Source organism: Taurulus bubalis (genome assembly GCF_910589615.1).
Source record: "Taurulus bubalis genome assembly, chromosome: 19".
Lineage (NCBI taxonomy): Eukaryota > Metazoa > Chordata > Actinopteri > Perciformes > Cottidae > Taurulus > Taurulus bubalis.
This window is the reverse complement of record NC_136607.1, coordinates 11,318,987-11,337,882: the sequence shown is the minus strand read 5'-3', so window position 1 is coordinate 11,337,882 and position 18,896 is coordinate 11,318,987. Positions and strand designations below refer to the sequence as shown.

At 40.2% G+C, this 18,896-nt stretch overlaps 2 protein-coding genes across 2 annotated transcripts; one reads left to right on the top strand and one right to left on the bottom strand.

Moving 5' to 3' along the window:
• Positions 1–945: 945 nt before the first annotated feature.
• stard7 (StAR related lipid transfer domain containing 7) lies at positions 946–6,437 on the top strand (the record flags this gene model as incomplete). The annotated part of the gene is made up of 8 exons (XM_079235699.1): positions 946–1,400; positions 1,740–1,903; positions 2,031–2,080; positions 2,585–2,695; positions 3,571–3,653; positions 3,741–3,840; positions 3,941–4,025; positions 4,279–6,437. 8 exons carry the CDS (start codon positions 946–948, stop codon positions 4,455–4,457), a joined length of 1,227 nt encoding a protein of 408 aa, XP_079091825.1. The 3' UTR covers positions 4,458–6,437.
• A 6,634-nt stretch (positions 6,438–13,071) lies between these two features.
• On the bottom strand, positions 13,072–18,578 carry drg1 (developmentally regulated GTP binding protein 1). The gene is made up of 9 exons (XM_079235109.1): positions 18,439–18,578; positions 17,323–17,446; positions 17,022–17,197; positions 16,848–16,917; positions 16,234–16,403; positions 15,456–15,586; positions 14,461–14,628; positions 14,206–14,328; positions 13,072–13,403 (listed from the first exon to the last, which is right to left on the bottom strand). The coding sequence occupies exons 1-9, from the start codon at positions 18,475–18,477 to the stop codon at positions 13,304–13,306; spliced, it is 1,101 nt and encodes a 366-aa protein (XP_079091235.1). The 5' UTR covers positions 18,478–18,578; the 3' UTR covers positions 13,072–13,303.
• Positions 18,579–18,896: the final 318 nt, after the last annotated feature.

The following is an 18,896-nucleotide window of genomic DNA, read 5'->3' as shown; positions in this document are numbered from 1 at the left end:
CTAGAAAGTGGTGTTTTTAGTTAATATGACAAATTGTTATAATAATAAGTTTGTAATCACAAAAATATGCAATAATTCATCTTTCCAACTCAAATACACGCGGTGAAATTCCTTATGACTTATCAGTATGAACAGCATCGTTGAAGGATTACACTCTATGGTTACACTAGACTTCTCTTAAGTAGGGCCTCAGCTTTCTGTCTGACCTTTCTGACACCGATCCTGGACAATGTTTGAAAATAACCTTCTCCTCCTAACCTATATGGCTAACATGAGGTGCTGGGACAAACATCATGGAAGGAACTGGAAAGTGGGGAGCTTTGGTAGAGGCGCAAAGCTGTACATTGTGTACATGCTGGTGCCCGAGCAGATCATTTTAAGACGGGCTTCCTCTAAGACCAATCAGAATGGCTCGAGAGCAACAAACGTCCAATGGACGCCCGCTCTCCAGTTTAGAAGGCGGGACTTCCGAGTGGGTGTGTGGGTGACTAGAAAGAGGAGGTCAAATGCGCTGCGAGAGTTTTAAAAACGTGAGGCAGTCTCCAGGAGAGATAAGCAGGTAGACTATTGTGTTTGCGTTACAGTAGACGATATAGTTTAGCGTGCCGTTATTATATATTGGATTAAGAAGTAAGGGCGGACGTGTAGGGTGCGGTTAGTCTGTCTCGCACTGATCGACAGATAACGTTAGCTAATGCTAACGGTAACGTAACATGTCGCGTGCTCGTATGCACTAGACGACTCAGTAGTTGACCTTACAACAAGGATATAGTTATATGCCTGTCTAGCCACACGTCTGACATATCAACTGTATACAAAGTAATGCATGGTGCACGTCCACGGATTATTAGCTGTCGCTGCGAAGTTCGTTAGCTAAACGTAAGCGACTCCACTTTGCTGACGTTTATTTTGCCTTTGGGAACTTGTGTCACGGTCACCGCTGTCATGTTTCACTCTGTGCCCCGTCGTCCGATCTGCGAGATCGGTGTGAACGCAATGAGGCTTCAAAGAAGCAGGTCGTTGAAGCGAACCGTCGAGGAGGGCAGAGAACAAATCGAGAGGGTCCCGTGGCTGGGCAGGAACATGGGCCTGTTGTTGTCCTGGATCCAGAGGGCAGGTGTCGGTGCCAGTGAGGCCGCAGGGTCTGGCCAAAAGAGGAAGGGTTTGCTCTCCATATTTGTGGACCACTGCAGCTTCGTAACCGGACAGAGGCTCCGGCGTGCATGCCAGATCGGCGAGCTTTACTCCAACCTGTACTCCGAGCGGACCAGGTGGACCCTGGTCGGTAACATATGGCGGAGGTTTCAGAGTCAACACGCCCCGACTGGGAAACTTGTCGCGGCCCTGGCTGGTATCTTCCTGTGGGAGAATGACAAGATTCAAGATGAGGAAATTCAAAGGTTTGATATCTTTCTTTAAATGCACTCGGACACACTCCTCCTGCATGCCAAATTACAGGAAGTAAATCTCAAATGATTTGAACACCTACAGGATATCTTGTTAGACAGCCATCATCATCAGAACCCAAAATGAGGGAATATCTTTTTGAGAACGTTGTTCGTCCCTCTAGAAAATAAACTTGTATAATCGTTGATGTTGTTCTAGCCGCTCAACACCTTCTTAAAACATTTAGTTATTCTTTCCGTTTGTATTTAGAATACAGCATTATGTGACGATCATCTGTAATGCCATTTTATCTATGCTAAATAACCTGTCCTGTTGTTTGCATCCATTTGAAGGTGTGGACTTGAGCTACAGGCAATGGAGGCTGTGAAATGTCTAAACATAACTACAGGGACAAAGGCAGGACAGCTTGAACCTGGCTGGGAAGTTGTGGTGGAGAAAAAAGGCTTCAAAGTGTGGAAGCGCCCAATACCCAACAGTCACCTCTATGAATACAGAGGTCAGCCAACTCACAATCTCACAAGTTACTTTTGTGCTCTTGAGTTTAATCTGGTACTTTGGTTGTGGATTTATTGGTATGACTTTGTCTGAAAATTCTGCATCCTTTCACTATGTTTTACTTGCAGTGTTGGGCTCCTACAACGATGTCACCCCAAGGCAGTTCTTCAATGTACAGGTAAAGACTTTTCTAATGTACTTCTAGGAATATGTCAGTCTCGATTAATGAAGAAAGTAGGTGAAATGGATAACTTATTCTCCTAAAATACTGGCTTACAATAAGAAAACCATCAGGAGGAGAGAGAGCAGTACTCATGGTTCCTTATCAGGGTTAGCAGCAATCGCCTCACACCTGAAGTCTGACTGAAGAACCATGGGAAATCTTTCTATTACTGATATTAAATGACAATTACGTAAGCGGATCAAACTGTCAATGGTAGTCATTTTGTTGACAATCTAATATTTATAAAAGTGGGACTTTCACGTTTGAATCTTCGCATGGATTGCGTTCATGGTTTATATATGACAGCTTGTTTATCATTACCATTAACCAGCTGCACTTGCACAACCAACGTGCTTGCCCTGCTTGTGTGCAGCACAAAAGCCACTGGCACTCACTCTGTGTGCTATAATAAGCACCTTACCCTTGACTTATGCTTTCCCCTTTCTCCCTTTCCCCCAGTTGGATACGGAGTACAGAAAGAAGTGGGATGCGCTGGTTATCAAGCTTGAAGTGGTGGACAGAGATGCCTGTACTGGCTCTGAAGTTGTGCACTGGGCTACACACTTTCCTGTGAGTTTCTGTCGACTGCTATTGTGTGTTAATGGTAGAGATGGGTACCTGAAACCCAGTATTAAACTAGGGCCGGTGCAAAATTATTTAAGACCGGAGTATTTTTAATCTCAAACGTTTTTGGTGGTTTTCATAGTTACTATTTAATGTTTGTTTGGGTGTCGTATAATATCATGCTGCAGCACACATCTCCCTTGCCCTGTGTCAGGGCTGGGCTCCTCCAAACACACAAACACACCAAAGTCAGCCAACAGCAGAGCAGAGAGGCCACAGTGGAGACAAAAGTTAACGAGGTGAAGTGAGGATAACAAGGGCAATAAGGCATGTTACTTTTAGTGCAAATAACTTATCAATATGCCTGTTCAGCAGGCATAAACATGTGAATCTGTAGAAAAACTAATATTTCATCCACCACCACTATGCTTCACACAACCGCAGCGTGCTAGCTCGGTTAGATTAGAAAGCTTTATTAATCCCCAGTGGGGAAACTAATTTGCCACCAAGAACTCAGACGGACAACAATAGACATAGTCCACATGGCACAACACGTAAGGAACACATTTCAAAGAATAATCAGAAAATGCCATATGAGACATGATTGACATCAGAAAGATGCTAAATCTTAAAAACACATCTAATGGTGTTCATGGAAAAACATCTAGATGTGTTAGTTACAAACAAGTGCTACCCCCCCTGGGTAATGGGGCAGGCTATTTGTCCAACTTAATGTGTATTTACAGATAACTTTTTTTCTTTTGTGTTGTTGTACAAGCACACTGATTGACCTTGGTTTATCATGTGTTAAGAGCAACTACTAGCCATGTTCCAGCATATTCATCAGCTGTTATTTAATCATGTTTAATCTCTCCTCACAGTATCCCATGTACTCGAGGGACTATGTGTATGTGCGGCGCTATGATGTTGACGTAGACAACAACCTGATGGTCCTGGTATCCAGGTGGAACTTTAATAATAATATGTCTCTTTTGTCAAATATAGTCTAGGGTTTGATACATTACTTAACAAAAAACGTTTCTAATTGTAGAGCCGTGCAGCATCACAGAGTCCCAGAGTCTCAGGAATTTGTGAGAGTCCATTCATACCAGTCAAAGATGGTCATCCGCCCTCACAAGACCTTTGATGAGGTTTGTTGTGAATGTGTTGCTCCATGAAATACTTTAACTTGCATCCAGGATCCTGTGTTTTGTAGCCACTGAGTTTAAGTTTGTGTTTTGTTCTTAACAGAATGGATTCGACTACCTGCTGACCTACAGTGACGATCCTCAGACTGTCTTTCCTCGTTACTGTGTGAACTGGATGGTGTCAAGTGGTAAGCTCTTACCACTGTGTGAAGACTTTGTAGGGCTATTTTCACATTCATATTTCACTAATTTGTCCCTTCTGCATTTACAATGACATTTAGCGGTAGATCCTCACACTTGAGATCCTCACACTGTAAATGTTTTGCTATTTGGTTTGCTGTTGCATTCAGATTGCTGTGCATTTCTACATTCCTCCACATACATTTCATGTTTTGGTATTCTACCCTGATAATGGGGAAACTCTCTCTTTGCACCTGGCAGGTATGCCTGACTTTCTGGAGAAGCTCCATACTGCTGCCTTGAGGGCCAAGAACTTGGAAGTGGGGATTTACGACTACGTAGGTGTCATCAAATCCAACGACAACAACCGCCAGCCGAGCCAGGAGCGCCTCAGTGGAGAAAAGCCACACACAGGTGGTCCGGGACAGATCTACGCTTGAGAGAGACATTTAATAAACCAGGGGTTATGTTGGTGTATTTTCACATGCACACGAACCTCAATCAAACCCTCCAGCCCCAATTATTTTGGGGTCGATTGCATGAGCTGCAAATTGAAGTTGCAACCTACATTTAAGACAAATATACAGTATGTCCATCCGTAGACATGGTTATATTGGTTGTAGATGAGATGTTACAAGAACAATGGACCGCCTCGGAAAATGTTGCCATAGAATTTTTCATCCAGACTGCTGGCAATAATGGCACTATTTTTGCTTAGCCAGGCAATGCGACATACCCTTTTTTTTGCCTTGTTTTGGTAAGATCGAGCCAAAATTCCTACTTGTAGAGATGCTTTTGCCAAAACACTGTTTCTCTCTTTCTATGTCTTGTCTTCCATAGTTCGACAAGGCTTGACTTTACAGGCTGTACAGACGTCATCCAGCCACATTAAATGGGGCCTGTGGTGAAATTACAGCGAGATGTTGTGCAGAATTGGACATAGAATGGTAACTGACTGGCTTCTGATGGACATTATCACTGTATGTAAACTACGGCTCGATCTCTACGATTGAGCCGTAGTTTACTGGTTTCCTTTTGGGAAAAAAAACAACTAACAACTAATGATGCACTTATTGGAAAAGTTGTCCACAGAATTTAAAATATACTTGGGGGCTTTTTTTGCGTTTTGGGGATGGCATTGTTTTGCTGCCGGCACAGTGGAGGTTTCATGCTATTCAGTTACTGTTCAAGACGGCCAGCGTTGACAAAACAGCCTTCTGAAGATAAACCAGTCCTTTAACATTCGGGCAAAGTGTCTTATAACAACCACATAAATCCTCAGATTGTTACTGATGCACTTCAGTTTAGTTCTACTAACAAGGCAACCCTACAGAGATGCATTTTAATAAACTAATATCCCTTTTTTAGAGAAACTGCCACATCACAAAATCATTTGCATTTCACATGAGTTAAAAATATACATTTGTCCCATTTCAGCTCAGAATTTCTTTTTTGTTATCCTGGTGTCCACTGCAGACATCACAGAAGTTTGTACTGTGTGAGTTATGTGTTTTCGTGTTTTCTTTGATACTGTATGTCTTGGTACTTGTTGTACATTCATAAAACTGTTGCCTGAACAACAAGCTCACTCACATTTATCCTGCATTGATTCTTTTTGTTATTAATGTGGTTCCTATTGAAACTCTACAATTCACCAATCTAAATAATGCTTGTTGCTTTTGTAATTAATTTTGCAGGAGGTGTTATGAATGTACAAAGAGCTTTCCATTCTGTGGAATAAAATATCGCCTAATAAAGTACTCTGTTTACAGCCTAACAATCTGGCACAAATATGGTAGAATGAATTTGCATTTTAAAAACATCTCATCTTGTACTAATTTGTGATGGTGGTACATCAGAGTAAATCAGCTGCAGTCCCACGGGATCCACCTTTCTGAAGGTCCAACATGTCTGAGTATTGAACATTATTATATCCCCACTGTGTCAAACGTGTGTATAATTCTACTGTGTAGTAGAGTATTTCCAGCTTTTTGATTCAAAAATAACAATGGCAGAGTAAGTTTTTCAATACATTTATTTTGAAAGTGTGAGGGAGGAAATTAAATGTTTTTTTTTTTTTTATGTACCTCTTGTATGGTTAAACAAAACGGATTATAGTAACCCAATTAAACATAATGCAACGTTTGCTAACGTTCAGCTTGTGAATGTATAGTAGATGTAAATGCTCTGTCATTTGTGGACACCTGCAGTAGTCTAAAAGAGTTGTCACGTACTGTTTTTGTTTTTTCTTTCCGCAGTCAGTAACACATTTGTGATTAGCTGCAACATAAGAACGACTTCAAGAACAAGAACAATAATATATTGTGTGGACATTATCTGGTGCACTTGTTACCCTCTGATTTCAAGACTGACTGAAATCCAGAAGCGTCTAATCAGATCAAATAAATGTCATAAATATCTGTCTGTTCATTGAAGGGCATTCTTGGTTTTGAGCTTGTCTTGGTTTGAGAAAAGGGTGAGCGGCGTTTTTATGTGAAGCAGCCAACATAGTCCAGTCTAATGGGATGATCTGTTAACCCTCTCCTCCCTGTCTGGGCGTAAGGTCAGCGACAGACTGCAGAGAGGATCCACAGTTTACTTGAAGCCCTGTCTGCTCAACTGATCAGCTTGGATCAAGATTAACAACTGCAATGTGTCTTAAATCCACACACAGGCTATGTATATACAGTACTCATTGTTTTAGCAGTTAGTCTAGCTAGATGTGAGTATTGCATTATGGGAGAATATAGCATTCATCACACAAAACCTGTTTATGACCAGTATGGTTTTGAGATACGGGTCAGAATCTTGGATTTCAGCTAAAAGTGTGAAATTACATATTTTAATTATAATTTTTAAATATAGAAATAACCATCCAGAAAATGAGATGTTGGTCAAACTTTGGCTTTGAGAAGTGTGTTGAATAATACATTTAGGCTTTGCTGCATTTGACTGTCTAAAATTGTGACTCCGGGTCTTATTTTAAATTGTATTTAACATCCCTCTTAGTCTCACAAGATCATTTTAATTAGGATTTTCATGAAATACATATTGATATATGACAATAAGAAAAGCACAAGTGTAATTAAATTAATGGTCTAGCTAAATTCAATTTAGTGGCTTAAATTCAGGGTGGAAATTCTGGCTAATGTTACATTTTCATTTATATATAAAGAATGTGCATTCATTACTGTGAACAAGTGTGTTGGACCTCTAGTTTAGTATTACTAGTGTGAACCCTGGACATAGATGCTTGTTTTGTGTAAGACATTGAGGATTTGGGTGTTATATTCACACAGTGCCTCCTTTTAAAGGATGTATTTTCTGTCTCACAGGAGTGACTAACACAACATTTGTTAAATTATTGTCCTATCAAGTTGCAGACTGTGGTGCCAACGTCATCATCCAAATAAAAACTACTACACACTCCAGCCCAGTAGGTGGCGGTAATGCACCTATTATTATTATATACTTTATTTGATATGGGCATCACAGTAGCATTATAATTATAACATATGCACAAAAAACAGATGCACTGCGTTGAGTGTCAAGCAACACATCCACAAATACATACATAAGCGGGTTTGTCACATACTGCCATACTATTAAGTATGCTAGTATTTATATTAATGAAAAATGATTAAAATAAATACTCAGGAGTCAACCTTATGAGATAGTATTCAACTTGTTATTATAATACATTTAAATGATGTCATACCTACTAACTTCTTTTGTGTAAAACAGAATGCAGATTTCCAGCGCATCACAATCCTACTTGAAACCACCTCCATTGCGCACTTGGGCATGTGAATCCCATCAAGGGAGTGTTTCTGTCCAGAATAGCCAAACATCAGGCGATCTTACAAGAGGTAAATATGTGTACACAATGTTGAATACAAATGTTCACATCCTCAGTGTAGAAAGTATCGCAGCCTGAAATCGCCACTTAAAATGTGCAAAGAGGTGGATCTTCGGAGGAGCTGAGGCGGGTCCGGGGGGAGGAGCAACAGGCCTGTCACTCAAAGTGGCCATGCCCTCAAATAGGCCTCACGTTAAGCCTTAGTATAATTTAGAAGGTGAGTTATATAAAAAAAAAAGTCCCCCGTACTGTCAAAACGGAGATATTAACCATAGAGACCAAAACCTTTTTTGTACCTGGCTGTATACATTTTTTTTTTCGCTCTAAATTTGAGTGTTTTAACATGCGGGGTCTTTTCAAGTAGCCATTTGATGAAATGCAGTTTGGCTTTATTTTATCAGCACCGGATTGAAGAAAAAGCTGGAATTTAGAGAAGAAAAATACAAAGAGACATGAAACAAACAGTTGTCACATACAAAGTTCTCTGCATTTTTTTTACTCTTTTATTTCATGTCCTTTTTTTTTTATATAAATACATTTGATACATTTGATTTGTAATCCATTGGCCACAACAAAGGTACGACCAAGGTTATTGGTGTACTTCATTGCTAATGGTCATTCTGACAGTGATTCTAACAGAATCATGTTTTACATTGTAGGTTACGTTAGTGCACTTGAAGTGAGAGAAGACTGAGTTCATTCAAATAAGAGTCATAAAGAAAGGACACGTCTGGTTTATTCAATTAAAATGTATTGGTTAAATACACTATTGTGATTTGACTTATGGTATAACATAGAGAATAAGACGCTCAGCACATTGCAGAAACAAAACTATGAATATAAAAAAGATGTGTGTGTGTGTGTGTGTGTGTGTGTGTGTGTGTGTGTGTGTGTGTGTTTGTGTGTGTGTGTGTGTGTGTGTGTGTGTGTGTGTGTGTGTGTGTGTGTGTGTGTGTGTGTGTGTGTGAGAGAGTCTAAAGCTCATGGACTTGCATGTCTCATGGTTTGATTTACAGATCAGTGATGTCTTAACAGAGTGCACATTTTTTTAATGCATGACCATCACTGTCTGAAATTCGTAGTTAAAAGCCACAGAGCACTTACAGTGATTGATCGTTTCCACAAATCTGCTTTTATGACACCAACCAGCTTTTTAGAAAATGTTTTATCTATGAATGCTGTAAATCCATTTTTGCCCTTCATTCAACATTGTAATGAATGTCAATCAAACACACCCTATGTTTAGACAATATTTATTGGTCATGGACCTACATCTTGGAGTACATGATGATATATATCAAACAGAATAAGAATTAAAACAACATTAGAGCCAGGCATTGTATAATGATGGTCCTATTGTACACCCTATAACCTTCATTTCAGTTGTATTGCCCTATTTCAGAGTTAATTTCATGCTTATTTCTACATATAAAATATCTGTACATCGATGACTTTTTTAATTGCTCAGGTATTCACAACAGAAGGCTGATAGTGCTCACAAGCCTCCAAGGTGCTTGGCACAACCATGGACAGAAGATGCACTGCATGGTTAGATCAAGCACAATGGGGTCCTGGGCAAATACAGAAACGCTCAAAATACTGCCGTCAAGGAACTTGAAAGCTTTTTCATTTGGTTTAAATGCAAATGGAGGGAGAAAATCATTGAAACAGAACACATATTTTTGCCTTTGTCGAACAACTCATCAAGTAGTAAAGAAATACATCATCATTAAAGTATATCTTCTTGCAGTTGAAGGACAATCCCATGGGTTGGTTTGTATCTGCAGTCCAAGAGTCGAAAAAGTCCAAAGGTGTGAGGGAGGAGATCCAAGCTCATGGATGGATACAAAAATGTAAAAAAATAGACAAATCTCACCATTGGTTTACATAACGATTAGAAAATAAGTGTACGCGTTTGCCGTTAAGATCATCTGCAGAATAATAATAATTTATAAAAGCGATTAGTCATAGGTCACACTCACTGCGGAAAAAAGGGCTACACCCTTCCTGCGCACAAACTGCGTCGAACCCCGCCCATCGCGCCCATCGCACCCAACTCTACTAGCCACGACTGGAAAAAAGTCTAAAAACTCTATGGCTATTTCATGAAACAAACATTCAAATGTTAAACATTTTCAAGAAAGATGGATAGCAGACCTGAAGAATGGTGGCTTAATCGAATAAGTTGTCCATCAGTCTGTTGGCTGTTCTTCAATTGATCCATTGAAACAGAGTTTGGGTAATTTGTCAGCGATCTTATAGGAACTGCAGCATCTACAGTCCAATCTCTAAAATTTGACATGCAATTGACTGAAAAATAAGTCTAGAGATACCAATGGGCGCAAGAATGATGGTTATTGCCATATTGCTATATTGCCCTTGTTCGGACATTTGCTGTCTTCTCAGAGTAAACACACAACCCCTTCTGGCTATTTGGTCCTAACTATGTTAACGGTCACTAAGTGCAATGTCAAGAGTCATGATACCATCAAGCTGTTTCGCCAAAAGGTTTGACAATCTTGTTACCTTCTCTTGTGTCTCTTTCAGCTCCCCACGGACATCTTACTAAAATGAGAAGGCATGGTGCGATAATCAACTTAGAGCTCTGGCAACTGAACCACTTTGTGTGATGAAATTACACCACAATGCATATGGATGCGCCAACGAAAAACTGCATTTGTAGTTGACCAAAAGGCATGAAAGCGGGAGTACTGTGGGTGAAAATTTAAAATATGAATGTGAAAATGGTAGACGGCGGAGGTGAAACGGACTTCTGTTTTTCAGAACAATGAGGATGTTTCAAAGGATGCAGTGTGGCTGATGGGATGGTGTGATGGTTTTTATGCACAGATGATTGTGATACATAATTATACGTCCTTACCTTGTTTTTGATGTTTTTTCTTTCTTCAAAAACTTTGAATGAACACCACAATTACTGTCGTTCAGGAGTTGGATTTCAAAACTCATGCATGCACATTTGACTGAAAACTATTCGTAATAATTTATAAGTAAAATATTTTGTTCTAAGCAAATGCACTACATAAAATATTCTTCCGACTAAGGTTCAAAACCAAACAAACTATCAATACAATACTACAAATATGAAACTTAGTCATAACCTATTTACCTAACAACCTCCAGATGCTGTCTTTGGAAACTCACTTTCCTATGAAACCCACCTTTCCATCTTCTGGTCCCAAAGTCGGTGTGAGTTGCAGCCGGCTGAGGGAGTTGAGGAGCTGTGTCTTGGGTTCTTCCAGCTTGCTCAACTGGAGAGAGACTGTCCTGACTGCGTCCTCGGCACCCTTCAAGTCCCCATCTCCTGCCCCTCCTTCCAGCTAGGAGGGGTTGGTGATGTTCTCTTGGGATAGGTGCACTGGCAAGAAGGACTTGGTCAGGCTGGGATTGGACGTTGGTTGGGGTGTTTTGGGGGGGCCGCCGGTTCCGCATTTCATAAATATTAATACAGAGTCCTCCCTCTGCAAATGGGTAGATTCTTTAATTTTGTTAGAGGGGAAGTGCTTTATTCACTTAATGGCTTTTATTAGTGCCCGGTCTTCAACTCTTTCATTAGCTAAAGTGCTGCTATAATTTACAGGGTAAAAGGGGGTGGGGAAGAGGTGGCGTCTGAGGCGGGTTGATCCTGCTGCTGCAGGACGGGCATGCAATAACCTCAAGCACTGCAGCTTTTCCTACAAAAGTGTCTATTTTCTCAGTAAGAACTGTAGTCTATAAGATAGAAAACACTTGATAGCATCCTCATTGACCATTATAGTGTTGAGAATTGTCCGTCTGGCTTCTTACTTATCGATGAAGCGGAATCCTGTTGCATATCTACATCTCTGTGAACCACCCAAGATTAACATTGTTCAGAATCAGACAGTGTAAACGAGTGTAACCAGTAATTAATAGACAATATTAATAGCCCTTCTGACAATGGCTTCTTGTTTGAGAGAGTAGAAATATTATTTTTGTGGTCGTGCGAAGCAGTTTTTCTCCTCGACCGCAGAGTGGATTCAATTGTTTGGGGATCAACTATTGAGATATCTTATTCTCTATTGCACAATGTAGGCAGAGCTATAATATATACCCTTTTAGTGAATATGTATAAAAGATTGTAGTTACTTTGATGTATTTTGGATCTTTTATGCCATAGTTATTTTGTATGTCTAATACACACCAACCTTTTCCCATTTCATACATTTTATGGAATATGAGATGAAATGTAAACTTCAGTTTATTTAACTTTATTGTACAGGTAACCATATATGGTAATTTCCCTCACAAAGTAGTTAACCGAGTGCCCCATAAAGGGTTAAACAAAGCTGAAATAATAAAGGCCAGAACCACATCTTTGTAGCATAATGAAACGAGGATCATACAGCATTGGGAAAGCTCAGCTAAATTGAATGCATCTTTATTGTTGAGTTCCATAAAGCGTACTCTTAATTCTTCAAATTGAAATACATCTATATTATACCACAATCATACGAATGCATTAACAACCCATTGAGTCACTGTACGAGTTGCTCTGACACAAAATGGCCGCTACTCTTTATGCAGGTCGGCCATATATCGAAATCAGATAATGCAAGCTACCAGAAGTGCTCCCGGCTCTGATGAAATGCTCTTCATTTGGTTCTGTGGAGTCTTGTTAGTTGTGAACAGCTGGCATGTGATGTTCCCAGACTGCATGTGAGTGAATGAACTGATTAACCTGAGTGGCGGTCCCTTCCACAGAGAGGGGGTGGCGCACCAGCCTGAATAACTGCCTTCATCATCAATGTCACAAATCGTTTAGCTGGACAGGGCTTTCAAATGACTTCTTTTCTCTGAGCCAGACTGAAATGGTCGCAGTAACGTTGCTGCTTGGCGCTGGTGTACCTCTGAAGGAGACTGTGGCGTGTTACTGTGATGGAGCACAGGATTTAATGAGGCAACGTTTCGGTGACGCTCTTAAGGCACACCAGATGGAGCACATTAGATCATCTTGATTTAAAGAAAGAAAAACTGTGCCCGGCTACACTTGACACATGCATGTTAATATTGAACCCACCACGATGAAGGCAAGATAGACAGACAAGTTAAATCAACCACGCCGTACAGGAGAAGAGTTGTGATGTGTTGACATTTTGGAAGCAAGATAAAAAAATAAAATAAACAGTTGCACAATAACAAAGAACACAATTCCTTGATTGAATGTTTTTAATGTTTTATTTGAATGCATGCCGTAACCAATATTCAATATGAACTATTCATGGTGTCAAGTACTGTGGGTTCTTCTAAAAGCAACACTTACACTCATGTCGTCTGGTTTTTTAATAATAGCAAAGAAGTGGGAATGGCGTGACAGATGCTCTTATGGCTACGTTTGGTGAATTACTGAGCAACTGTCGTGAACACGGCCATGCAGTCGACGACGACTCTTTACTTCTTCACCAGCTGGATAACGTCTTCATCCTCCATCACATGGTCCTTGCCCACCTTTTGAGGGTTGTGTTTCACAGATGATCCCCACACAAGTGCACTGAAAGACAAAAATATTGAAATTAGTGTTATACATACATTATGTATTTAGACTGTAAACAGGATGCATGTTTAAGTTTAAACCCCATTATAGGACGACAGAAAAGGATGATAGACCTCATTATGTGGTAATCCGCACCTTAACTACACCAGAAAATAAAATCAGATGCTTTTTTTTAATTCATCCCATATATTTAGTCAGGAAGTCATTGAGATAAAGGATCTCATCTATATTATTCTTTTGCTACAGCAACAATGGTTCTGCACAATAAAGTAACCTACAGGGTACAATGACATCCTTGAGTTACAAAGGCTTTCTAATTGCGTGTGTCACCGTTTGACCCATTAATTCCCTTGAGGGTGGATAATGCTCAGCAGCACCAACATAGATAAGATTGATGATCTTAGCCCTCCCATTTAGAGAGGTTTGTGAAACACATCATCTCAGATCCTAATCCGGACTCAAATGAATGCGGTTCTGGTGCGCCTCACTGTAAAGAGGGCAATGGCTGTGATTAAAGTGACTGTTTTATCCCGTAGTAAGGAACGCTTGTCATTTTTTATGTGTGAACTAGAGCATATTATTATTATTATTGTTAGATAAATAAAATGATGCGTGCCATATAATGTTATTTATATTAAAATATAGGATTTTTTGTTCTGATGTACTGAATAACATAACGACACCTGTAGATTAAAACACGGAGGAGAAACACCCGTCTGTAGGAAATAGTGTACAAGAGTGCACACATGATCAAATCTGTGTGCAAAAAAAGAAAGAAAAGATTTAAACCAATACTCACTACTTGAGTTCTTTGACGAGGCTTTTGTGAATCTTCAGGCAGAAATCCTCGACAGCAGTATGATCCTCAGGGAGTACAACAGGTGAAGTGTAATCAGGAAGCTGGCCTTTGGGTTTAGTGTAGCTGCAAAAGAACAAAGGATCTCCATCAAATATTACAGTTCGAACAAACTAAATAAAAATTTCACGTCCAGCTCTGCACCATTTAAATCCTCTAGTCACACTCCCTAGTGGGGACTGTGTAAACAACACTTACATGCGCACAAGCTGTAGGTAGTCCCACATCCTCTCCAGCAGGTCATCAAAGTTCCAGCGGTGGTGGGCTGAGATGGGTACACAGTGGGGCACCTTGTAGATGATGTCCAGCTCCTCGATGGAGATCTGATCGATTTTGTTGAGCACATAAATGCACGGGACGTAGACCCTGTTGAGAAGAGACTGTAAGTGTTTGCTGTACATGAAATTGCAGCATTATCACTAATAATTAGCAATAATGTTAAGATTTGTCAGCCGCATACTCTTCACACTTCTACTTTTTGCTATATTTATGTTTCTACGTGAAACTGATAATTCAGGTGGCAGGAGTGCAGTGTAGCTTGCAAGGCTAGAGTGTACTGCCGAGACCCTTTGGAGCATTTCATGACTCCGTTTATGGTCTTACACAGGCAGAGAAAGCATTAATGGAAAAGATACCCTGTGAATGATTTGTTACTATAGAACTGCAGCTATTTCGGTTGTTGCATGGGTTATTTTACAGAAAGAATATATTTTGGTCATTTGATTCTTTTAGAAGAGTGGAGGGAGTATGCGCTCCCCTTTTGCTTCGGTCTTAGGATGTTATGCTGTTATCGTGCCTTGCAATAAAATGCAAAAAAGACCAGAGAAGGGAAGTCCTTGTCCAGTATCTAACACGGCACAGACTTCGACCGACTACAGACGCCACACCCCACATTGTCCATATACTTGATTTGATCACATTTGCTGAGGTTTTTATATCCAATTACATTGAGGAATGGCTATCCCATAGTTTCTTTTTTATTTATAAAAGGCATTGCGTAATTAAAGTGTATGAATACATTACACACACACACGTCTGAAAAAATTGGAAGTGGTCTGAAATTATAAAGCAGGGTTTGAACCCATAAATAGCATTGTTGTGTAGTAGAAAATTATATGAGATTTCAGATTCCAACTGGCCACACCCACTGAGAGTGACTAAGGAGGGCCCATTCTGGCACTTCAGCAGCTTACCGATTTCCCTCCACCACATCAATGAGGTCATCAGCTGTGGAGTCACTGCGCAGAGTGATGTCGGCGTTGTGGATCTTGTACTCTGCCAGGATACTCTTAACAGTCTCACCATCTAGTTCGGTTTGTGCACACTGAAGAGAGGATGAAAGGCATGATGACAATCAACAAAAAACATTGAGACAGTTAACTAATGGTCCAAGTGCAATATGATGAAAATCTATCAGTAAAGTGATATAAAGCCAAAAGGTAATTATAGTGTTCACCAAATGCAAACCGATACATCGCATAATGACAGGAGAGTAAATATGTAGGAGCTACTTAGTGACATCTAATGTTATACATGTCCACTGGAGGGCGGCATTGTAAAGTGTTTCAGTGTTTTTTACTGCGGCTACACACACCCTGTGTAAAAAACATTGTCTGCTTTTCATCCTGCAGATCAGTGCAAACATTTGAATAACTTCATTATACACATACATATTAAAGGCTTTCACATGTCGTCATCATCAAAACAAACTGACAATCAGCTTTCAGATATCCCTGACAGTTTTAGTCCTGCATGCCAGGCTTTCACATTTTAGAGTGATAATCTCACTTTCCCAGCTCATTATTTGTTTGAATGAATAAATAGACAACCAGCATTTATAAACACTGTCACTCACATCCCACAAAACCCAACCAAAAAGGTCTCTATGAGCATCACGTTATACATTTCAGTGACTCCCTAGGAGGTGGAAATTGAGAGTGTTGCATTTCTGTAATTCTGTGCGTGACATACTGTAGCCGTGAAGTTGATGCCTCCTTTGTCCTTTCTCTTGAAGCCAATGTTGGGTGGGTGCTTGTTAAGCCGGATGCCAAAGCCCTCCAACTCATGTTCTATTAGCCTTTTATCACCAAGAGGCTTCAAGACATCAAGCACTATCAGGATTAGGTTGCAAGTTCGAGCCACTAAAACAGACGGGAGAAAGAAGCAGACAGTTAGAGTGGATTTGCAACCATTTACAGAAACATATTTACATTACCGAAAAGGAAAATAAATGTGACAGTGTATATTGTTTGCTAAAGCATGATCTGTAAGCAAATAACATTTAAAACTTTGTTCAGGCAAGTGTGTCCCCCTATTGTGTGGGGAAAAAAAACCTTTGGGTGTAAATAAATGTGTTTAAATTTGCCACGAAACATCACGTTCCACACTATATGAAGTTATATTTGACCTCTTTGATGCCATTAAGAGTCAAATAACACACAATAATGAACAATGTGAAAAGTGTCTCAAGTGGAACATGAATGAAAAAAAAGAACGACGTGCACTACGTGTATTATCCTCGGTTTCTTTTCTAGTTAATTAAAGAAAACCTATCTAAGCAGAGACCACACTAATCACATCTTTACCTGCGATGACCTGTCTGCCTCTGCCCTTTCCATCCTTAGCACCCTCAATGATTCCAGGGAGATCCAGAAGCTTAAAGGGAAGACACAAGAAATTAAAAATAAGCAACCCACTGGAAATGTATCTCACTGAAAAACACTTCTGCAGGTACTAGACAAGCAAATACATTTTTGTACCTGAATTTTGGCCCCTTTATAGCGAATGACTCCGGGTACTGTCGTAAGAGTGGTGAACTCGTAGGCGGCAACCTCAGAGTATACACCTGCAAGGTTACTTAGCAGAGTTGACTTCCCCACTGAAGGAAAACCGACGAAGCCGATACGAGCGTCACCAGTTTTTGCAACATCAAAACCTAAAAGACAAAAACAAAATAATCCAAACCTTGAATCAAAAGATGATAGAAAAATAAGAAATGTTTGTAATTATACCTAGAAAAGAGCAGAAACTGGACTAAGTTTTTAGACATTGGGATCATACCTTCTCCTGCTGCAGCACCAGTGCCTCCTTTTGGCGTGATGAGTTCCCTCCGAAGTTTGGCAAGACGAGCTTTGAGCAGACCCAAGTGGTGAGCTGTGGCCTTGTTCCTCTGAGTCCTGGCCATCTACAAATTAAAAGTAACAGTGTGAGGTCATATTCTTTACATGCAAGTCTTGTAGTAACCAGGGAGCAGCAGACCGTTTTTAAACTGTATAGTCAGGTAGAACTAAACATTACCAGAGAAAATCAGCTTGTGATAAACTATGGGAAACTTTGAAATGTATGTTTTTTTTTTTGCAGAAAGGAGGCTGTATATTTGACCCTCCATCCCCTACATTGGAAGTGCATTAGGAACCTTTTAATGGCCACAAAGAGGACGACTAATTACAATATGGACAGAACAGTTCCAGTGTCCATGTGGAAACCTGACTTTAGTTTCAAAACTGACATAACATAATAGTGAACCTATAATTTAAACTTTAAATATCTTAAACTCAATAATTCTAATAACGCTAGTTAGCTAACCTAGTTACTTACAAGTTTAAAGTAACTTGCTCGGAGGATATAAAATAATGATAACTAACAAACCAGCTGTTTTATGTAACGTGTTCTTTTACCAGGCCTCTGTGTTAAAGCCGGCTCAGTTGAGTTATTTCATGACAGCGCCGGTCTAAAGGCCCGAAAATAACCCCCATGAAGGAGAATTTGTTCAATCAATTATAATGGGAAGAAACACACGGACACGTCTAAAACACCGGCTGTTTAAAACAATGTTTTCTTTGTTGTTAAGATCATTTCAGAATCAGTTTGGTTGATCAAATACAACACCAAACTTACACCGTTACCGTATCTATGCTAACTAGCTTAGCTGCCCTAACTTGATGGGCTAGGAACTCCTCCAACTGATTAGTTAATGACACATTTCCAAGTCGAAAGAGCCCGAAAGGCTACTGCTATAACACACTGCAACCGGTCAATAAACCGTGGGCCAGACATATTAGGTGTAATACGTGTCCTCGCTGTAGCAACTAGGCTCATGACGCCAGTTGCTAGCTAGCAGTTAGCAGCAAAAACGTGACTGACTTGTTGGGGGAGCCGGCCGGCCGACTAACTTACCTCACTCTCGATCTCCGCTATCTTGGCAGGGATACTCATTGTGACGGAGATTCCTCTGTACAGCCGATGTTACAGAAAGTAATTGGAAAAATATTACATGGAAGTCACCAAAGTTAGACGTTGGTTAGCATAAGTTTAGCATGGAGCACACGGGTCGACACCACGCGAGTACAGCTGTGCGCTGCTTCGCGTGAAATCTCGCGAGGATATGTCGTGTTCCGTGGAGCACTATGCCCCCTGCGCTGACTAACAGAAACACAGTCTGCCGAAAATAGAGCCCCACATAATCAGAGTTGTCCACATAGTTTACATCGACGAGGGACAGTGGTGGAAAGCAATAAAGTATATTTGCTTAAGTACTGCTCTTATAAAGATTTTGGCGGTTGCCTACTTGTACTGTACATAAATACATAGCACGTGATAATCTTACAAAATGTTGGGCTTGTGTCCTTCTACAA

What these genes read in the sequence shown, in the direction of transcription:
- drg1 (XM_079235109.1), bottom strand. Translation starts at nt 18,477, where the DNA reads ATGAGTATCCCTGCCAAGATAGCGGAGATCGAGAGTGAG. An exon ending in AGGCAGACAGGTCATCGCAG is followed by an intron (nt 16,404 to 16,847) that starts GTAAAGATGTGA and finishes CGTCTGTTTTAG; the next exon opens with TGGCTCGAACTTGCAACCTA. An exon ending in TACCTACAGCTTGTGCGCAT is followed by an intron (nt 14,329 to 14,460) that starts GTAAGTGTTGTT and finishes GTTCTTTTGCAG; the next exon opens with CTACACTAAACCCAAAGGCC.